The 8108-nt window shown below is 49.3% G+C and overlaps 1 protein-coding gene across 1 annotated transcript in view; it reads left to right on the top strand.

Annotated features, from left to right (window-relative positions):
• The window catches only part of INPP5D (inositol polyphosphate-5-phosphatase, 145kDa), a 117346-nt gene that overhangs the window by 97679 nt on the left and 11559 nt on the right, over window positions 1–8108 (top strand). The window contains exons 19-21 of the mRNA XM_008581964.1: window positions 3552–3633; window positions 4683–4772; window positions 6669–6782. Coding sequence (XP_008580186.1) covers window positions 3552–3633; window positions 4683–4772; window positions 6669–6782 — 286 coding nt within the window. The remainder of the gene's footprint in view (window positions 1–3551; window positions 3634–4682; window positions 4773–6668; window positions 6783–8108) is intronic.

Below are 8108 nucleotides of genomic sequence, written 5' to 3'. Positions count from 1 at the left end.
ATGTGGGATCCGAACCCTCGGGCGGGAGCGCCGCCACGCTTCCCAAGCGGCGCACTATCCATTGCGCCACCGGGCCGGCCCCTTAACTGGGTTCTGAAGCTCATTTGATTCTGTGATCAAAGGAATTTGCTAAACTGCCAAGTGAATGAACATGAAACAGGTGTCTTCACTACAGGACTTCTCAGAGCCTTTATGGGTTTAAGAGTGTTATGGTTTTCCATGAGGAAATCCGTGTGCCAAGCTCAACTGGTCACAGAATGTCAATTGATACCTTATGAGGCCACTTGTATTCCAAGGAACAGTGTTTGGGGAAAGATCCGATAAAACATTTACTTCTTCATTTATTCAAAGATATTTACTCATGGCCTATAATGGGTTAGGTGCTCACCTAGGTGATGGGAAATCAGAGATGAGTAAGATTTCTATCCCATGGGGTTTACAGTAGAAAAAGCAAGACAAGCTAAACACTAGCTGTAACCGGAGACAGAATGTGATGCTGCCAAATGCAATTGACCATTAGGACAGGGAGGCTTCTTGGAGAGTCCCATTTGAGGTGCCTTGAAGGGCAGCTTGCATTTCGACAGGCCGCCATGACAAGGGGTGAGGGGGGCTGGTATGTTTCAGGTGAAAGAACTGCTGGAGCAGGTGCTGCTGAGGCAGGAAATTCTGGCATCCATCACCTCCCAGGGGGCCCACCATGCAGGGTCCTGAGGGTTAGAGGAGCCGCTCGAAGCCTAAGGAAATGGACAGCGAGTTCAGAGTGTTGTCCTAAAGAGTCCTGGACATCTCCTGGGCTCGGGGGCGAGTGAAGAACTGAAGTGGAGAGAAAGACTAAGCAGTGGGTGGATTCCAGAACAGAGCAGGAGAGGAAAAGAACAAAACTGAGAGAAGGGGAGGAGATCCAGGCCCGCTGCCATGAAAAAGGCTAAGACTCCTAGGACAGGACATCCTTTTAAGAGGTGCCCACTGACTGCTGGGTCGATGGGGTCACCTGGTTTAGTTAAAGGCACTCTTAGGGTCGGTCTGTGTGGACACATTTGCGGGCTGGTGAGTTTGACTTGTTAGTGGAAACAGACCAGGGCCTGAGATGAGAGAGTGGGCGGTCCTGCATGCCAGGGGATGGGAGGCAACAGGAAGCCACTGGAAGTTCTGCTGAGGGACTGGGGGCATCAGAGTGGCATACAAAGAATTTTGGTTGGCATCATTGTAAAGGATGAGGATGATGCAGGGGGACCAGTGAGCAGACTGTCCTAGTGTCTCCTGCTGAGAAGTAGGGAACCAGGGAGAAAAACCATAAACCATGAAAAGCAGGATATATGGGACTTGTTTTCAGACTTATTGATTGCTCAACATTAGTGAAAAATCTCAGAGGAAATATCCAGAAGGCAGGTGAAAGTATTAGACTGAAGCAAAAGAGAGATGTCAGGGGTCATAGATCTGGGAGCTATTTGCACAGAAAAGACAGTCACATCCTGGGCCGACCCTGTGGCTCACTCGGGAGAGTGCAGCGCTGGGAGCCCAGCAGCACTGGGAGTGCCGAGGCCGAGGGTTCGGATCCTATATAGGGATGGCCAGTGCGCTCACTGGCTGAGTGCGGTGCGGACAACACCACACCAAGGGTTGCGATCCCCTTACCAGTCACAAAACAAAAAAAAAAAACAAGAAAAAGAAAAGAAAAGACAGTCATGTCCTTGGGAGGAGGTGAGATTGTCAAGATCAAGGAAGAAGCAGAGACAGTGAAGGAGACACAGGAAGAATGCTGTAGTTGCTGGGAGGAGGACCAGCATGCTCCTTGGTGGCAGAGACTCGGGAAGGCTTGGTGGCCAGTAGTGTGCATGTGAGTTCGAGCACCATGCCCACTGAGCTTGAGCGAGCAGTTCAGAGGTTAGGGTGGACTTGAAAGAATGGTCCAAGTCGAGCCTGGGAGGGGAAATCCAAGCAGCAAGAGGGTAAGGGTGGGCATCACTGGTAGAGCCTTTCAGAAATGCTGATGCCTGGGCCTCATCCCCAGGGATTCTGATGCAATAGAGTGGGTGGGGCCCTGATTTATGTATATTTATAGAGCTCCGCAGGGAATTCTCAGGAGCAGCCAATGCCGAGAACTGTGATGTTAAGAAGTAACCGTTTGGCAGCATCTATGAAAACGAAATGTGCACCTACCCCATGACTCAGTAACTCCACTTTGGTGTATACTCAAGAAAAATTGGTACATTTGTTCACCACAAGTTAGGTACAAGAATATTTATAGCAGCTTTGTTCATAATCCCCCAGACTGGAGCCGACCCTGTGTCCATGCTCAGGAGAGTAGGTCAATGTGGTATGTCCGTGCAATGGAATACTATTGCTTCAGCAATAATATGAAAAAACTTTTTTAGAAGCAACAGTATGGGTGATTATACTTTTATACATTGATTATACAAAAGATTATACACTGAACGAGTCCATTTATGTAAGAGAGTAGGCAAAAATAATCAATGGAGTCATTAGTCACCACAGTGTTCACTGCTAGGAGGTGGTCGTATAGACAAGAAAGGGAAATGAGGGAACCGTGTGGGATGATGGAATTTTTCTGGGTCTTGATCTGGGTAGTGGTTAAACGGGTGTATACAAATGTAAAAATTCATCAATCTGCACACTTAAGGTTAGTTTACTGAATATAAATTGTACAAGTAAATAAGTGGGCAATCCAGAAATAGAGGCAGTGAAAACGGAGCATTCTTGAAAGAAAATTGGTAAAAGAAAGAAAAAAGTAATTGGAGGAGATGGCAGAGGTGGGCTGTTTCAGGACGAGAACCTTTATGTTTGTGGTAGAGAAGAAAGCTAGAACATGGGGGGCAGGGATGTTAAGGGGTGTTGTTACCGTCGCCAGTCTACCTGGTGTGTCACACCCCATGACGTCGTGTTCAGCATTGCAGTCTGAGGGTCCGTGTCTGAATGATTGGAAGGGTAGATGGGTGGATGGGGAGACAGATGGAAGAGAACGTGGACTGCGGCTGAATAGTCGGGTAGATGTGTGGGTAGGTGGGTGAGCAGACGAGCAGGGGGACGGGCGTGGGGGTGGATGGCTGGATGGGTGGGGGTGGTGACCGGAGTAAGCAATTAAAGTACTCGGCTGGAAAAGGTGAGTGGAGACGAATTGAAAACAGGTAAAGGGTTCATCTGAGTCAGAAAGAAAGTGAGAGAAAGCAGACATACAAGAGACCCCGAGGTAGTGAGGACAGGGGAGGGAACACAGCAAGGTGAATTGATCTTACTCTAAAGCGGGGGTCCAGGATGTCTGAAAGTGTGGGGCGTGGCAGTAGAGTCAGGACATAAAGCCACCTCTAGAGAAATTCTGTAAAGAGCCAAAGGCAGGTGAATTTGAGGATTGCAGAGGCGGCCACCAATTAATCTTTTCTTTTACTAATTAAAACCAAACAGCCCGGCCAGTTAGCTCACTTGGTAGAGTGTGGTGCCGATAACACCAAGGTCAAGGATGTACCTGACCAGCCGTGAAACAAATAAACAAACAAAGTAGAGGCATTTTTCAAAGCCCATCGCTTGCTTTACAGATGAAGTACAACTTGCCCTCCTGGTGCGACCGAGTCCTCTGGAAGTCTTACCCCATGGTGCACGTGGTGTGTCAGTCCTACGGTGAGTCGAAACCCTGAGTGAAGGCAGGCAGGTTCAGAGAAGAGCACCAAGCTGGGAGGTATGACAGCCCTGAAACTAAAGGGCCTCCGTCTGTCCATCCGTGAAATGGGAGAACTCCCTGCAGCCCTAGTCAGGTGACCTGAAAGAGTGGACGCAGCCCAGCTCGTCTTGCACTGCAACGTAATAATTATCCCCTGGAAACCCAAACATCCTTAGGGCTTCTGCTCCCACCTGTTTTCATGACTCCAAAGCTAACATTAAATCTCCAGCCTTAAGAACCCAGCTTCCTGCCAGACATCTCCAACTGGCTATCTCAAAAGAACTCAGTCTTTCTAGAACTGTCTTCATTCACTTTTCCCTCCAAATGCTGCCTTTCCTTCTTATCCAAGCTCCAAGCTCTTCAAAAAAGCTGTCTATACTCAGTGTCTACGCTTCGTCACCTTCCAGTCTCTCCTGATCCTTCGAGACACCGTGGGATGGGGAAGGTGTCCTGTCTCTCTCACTGATGAGCTGAATGTCCTTAAGTTCCTATCCCAGTCTGGGCCTTGGGCTCCTCATCAGTAAAACAAAGTAATCGGACAAGAAAAATCTCCATTGCTAACACTCCATAATCTATTTAGAAGTTCACGGGCCGGCCCGTGGCTCACTCGGGAGAGTGCGGTGCTGATAACACCAAGGCCCCGGGTTCGGATCCCATATAGGGATGGCCGGTTCACTCACTGGCTGAGCGTGGTGCTGACAACACCAAGTCAAGGGTTAAGATCCCCTTACCGGTCATCTTTTTTTAAAAAAAAAAAAAGAAGAAGAAGTTCACAAGTCTTCAGGAAAACCTAGCACAGTCTCACTTTGTCCACGGAGGAGGCAGTGTACACACAATCTTTCACTGAATCATTTAGCATGGTGGTGCAAGGGCCACGGGACAACAGGTGCAAAACCAGGACCCTTCTGGAGGGCTCCATAATGTCATTTTATTTCTGCCATGGATTTGCCATCCTCGGCTTGACCAGAAGGGCTTCTCCCCACTCAGAAATGCCTTCCCTCTCCTGCAGGCAGTACCAGTGACATCATGACGAGTGACCACAGCCCTGTCTTTGCCACGTTTGAGGCAGGAGTCACCTCCCAGTTTGTATCCAAGAATGGTAAGTAATGGGTGGTGCCTGTTTCTGTTTTCCTTGAAGACGGGGCCTTGGGCCCTCATCTCCTGGTGCAGCAGTCAGCTGTCTACATTAGGTGCAGGCTCGTCTTCCCAGGCAAGCCCACAGTCCATCCAGGTCTCTGCATGTCCAAACCACATCACGATTCCAGTCCAGAGAATTTACTTGCTCTGGATGGCAAATATGTCAGCCTTTTGAGGAGTGGTTTTAGTGCAGCCCGAAAAATCAGGGAAATGGTGTTTTCCAAGATGTGGCCTGTCTACCACCAAAGACGATTTGGGGGGAGAGGGGGATGTGGATGAACATTTATTAGTAATGCATTTATTTTAGTATGTTTTACCTTTGTCCTGTGTAAGGCAAGCAACACGGGTTTTCCATTTAGTATTGTGACATACTTTATTTCATTACATTTAAGTTTAAAAAGTAAGTCTATTTAAAGAATATATTAAGTAAATAATAGTGCAGGTACATGGTGGGAGGAGATAGTAGAAATTACGAAGACAGAATACAGATGACCGAGTTTTGGGAAACACTAGATTAAATAATCTTTAGATTTGCAGGTAATTTTTCAAATAATCCAGCTCAGCCCTGGTTGCCAGGCCACCCTCATCCCAGCAAGGGCCAGGCACTCTCTGTAGTATGTCCGTCCAGCTCTTGGCCTGGGTAACCGGGTAGCTGTGTTATCATCTCTGCTCCCAGCTTCTGTGGTCAGCAGACAATCCGGGCTCACTTAGGAAGGCTGAGTGGGGGGGACCCAAATACAGGTTGGGAAGACTGTCTTGCTCTGGGTCCCTCATGCCGGAGGGCCATAGGTCAGGCTGGAGCACTGTCCTCCTGGGATGCTCTTCTTAGACTGTTCAGTCTAATATCCACACCCCCAGCAATGGAACCTTCTCTCCCCACCCAAACCTTGGCCCACCACACTGCCTCCTTCCTTACTCTGGCCACTGTGCTCTTCTAGAAGCTTCCTGGCCTTTAGGCTCCACCTCTTTCCCAGCTCCCACCCATCTCTCCTTCCTCTGAGTTCCTGCAGCCCATTCCATTTCTCCCCTGTTCTAAGTAGAGCGTCCTCAGTGTTAGGCTTAGCCTCCCTCCACTGGGACTCAGTACATAGCAGATGCTTGAAAATACTGACTACCCGGATTGAGCATGGACTGAATGTCTACCTGAGCCTAGGTGCTGTGGGACTTAAAAAGGGAAAGGAAAGAAGGAAGAAGGAAAGGGATGGAGGGAGGAAATATTTGTGCCGACTTGCAAATGGCTCAGAATTTATATGGAAGGACAGAACATTTGTTTAAACCCAGCTTGAGGACACTTGCAAAAGCATCATCAAAACTAACAAAACTTACAAGCAAATTAAACTGAGTACAGATGAGTTTATGAAGCCCAGAGTAAGCTGTGGGGATAACTGCCTAAGGAAGAAAGAGCAGGTATCCCTCACTATGAGAACACAGAGACTGAATAGGTTTGGATATTGAGCAACTGGGCCCTCACACAAACTCTCTTTGCCGGAACTTGTGGGGAGACTGAGGCAGCGAGGTTCAGGGCTTGGCCTGAGGCCACCCAGCTGGGACCAGGTCTGACTCCTTGGACATTGGCTCTCTCAGCTGTGTGCTCCATGGCTGTCAGCCCACAATTCATCAGAGAGGCTGTGACTGCTCTTGGGGATGCTCAGTGCACTGGTGGGTGGTGGATTTCACTGTAGCTTCACTTCAAGGAAAACTTCTCCTTGCACCTGGACTCTCACCTTCCTCGGACCCTAAGGAGGAGCTCAGTACAGCGAGTGAGGACCCCGAGGAAAAAAGCTTTTGGAAAGAGGCTGATTTGAAATGCTCCATCTCCAGGCATGTTGTGGAACTGAATCCCTGTTCTCTGTTCCAGGCCCTGGGACTACCGACAGCCAAGGGCAGATCGAGTTTCTCAGGTGCTACGCCACACTGAAGACCAAGTCTCAGACCAAATTCTACCTGGAGTTCCACTCGAGCTGCTTAGAGAGTGAGTGGCTGAGAGCCACCTTTTGGGTGGGACAGGCCACGGCTCCTCTCATAGAGGCCTTTTCATAAGTGGTGCTCTGCCCCGTTTCACCCCTCTCTGGAAAGGCCTCACCGATGGGCCTGAGTGGGGTCAGAGAAGTGGGACTGCAGGTGGAGGGTCCAAGGGGACACCCAGTGACTGAGTTGGTCACCCCCCACCCCATGGCCTGTGTTGCTGCAGCTCCAGCCCTAGGGGCAGTGGCAGCTACTAATGTCCTGACCCTTCAGTCCCTTGTAGGCAGCTGGCTCCTCTCCTGCCCCCTCAGGAAAGACTGGAACCCACTTGAGTTTTCCGCTAAGCCAGGGCTCTGACTCAACCCAAGAGTCCTGGGCAAAGTTCCAGAGCCCATGGAGGCCAGCGCCAGGGCCTGAATAGCTGCTTTGTCTGCCCGCCACCTGGTTCCTCTTTCCGACCTCATGGGCATGCTTCTCAGGTGGTCTGCCTGAGACGCTGGCAACGAGCTGGAGATGGACAGCCTCCTGTCTGCCAGCAGTGTTTAGCACAAACTGTGTTTAGGAAACACCCTATCTGGTGACGTGTCTGGGGCATATTGTCTATTTCTGGTGACATGTCTGGGCATATTGTCTAAAGCTGTTCCGTGGCAAGAGAAGCTCTGTGTGGCTTCCAGCTCTCCTGGCTGAGGTGATCTGGATAGTGGCAGAGGGAGAGGAAGGGGACTTCCACTCTACAAAAGGAGGCATTTTGTCCGGGCATGGTTGGGATGCTTCCAGAAATCGGGAAGAAGACCTGTGCTGCCAGCTACAATTCTGCTCCCCGCTTTGCTCCCCCTTTCTTCTCCGACTCAACCGGGCCCAGTCCTGGTGACAAAGCTGCCTTCACCATTAAGTCCCCAAACTCCAATTCACCAAGCAGAGTCAAAGCAGTTCCAAAAATGATGAGGGTTTTTGTGCGGGTGTTTTTAATAAACTTTCGAGACATTTGCATACATTTCTATGGAAACAGCATATTAGGAAGCTTAAATTAGAATTTCAAAAGGCTGCTATCTTGAGTGTCGTGGGATGAGCTGTCATGTTTCCTAATTTTCTTGCCTGCGATGTGATGATTTCTTTGTTGCCTGGTTTATTGCAAAGAAGAGCCGAAAAGGAGGGGAAATCTCTTCGATTTTCCTAAAAATAATTAGACCATCTTGGCAAATGACCATCCCCAGCACAAAAACAGAATCCCCAACAAGCCTGACTCCTAAATGATGCTGTGGCCCCTACAGACATCAAAGGAGGGGGAGAGCTTCTTCCTTTATCTGGGTGGGATGACTCTAGGAGTCTTTTC

This window comes from Galeopterus variegatus, unplaced genomic scaffold, assembly GCF_000696425.1.
Source record: "Galeopterus variegatus unplaced genomic scaffold, G_variegatus-3.0.2 Scaffold2495, whole genome shotgun sequence".
NCBI lineage: Eukaryota > Metazoa > Chordata > Mammalia > Dermoptera > Cynocephalidae > Galeopterus > Galeopterus variegatus.
This window is presented reverse-complemented; position numbering and strand designations above follow the sequence as displayed.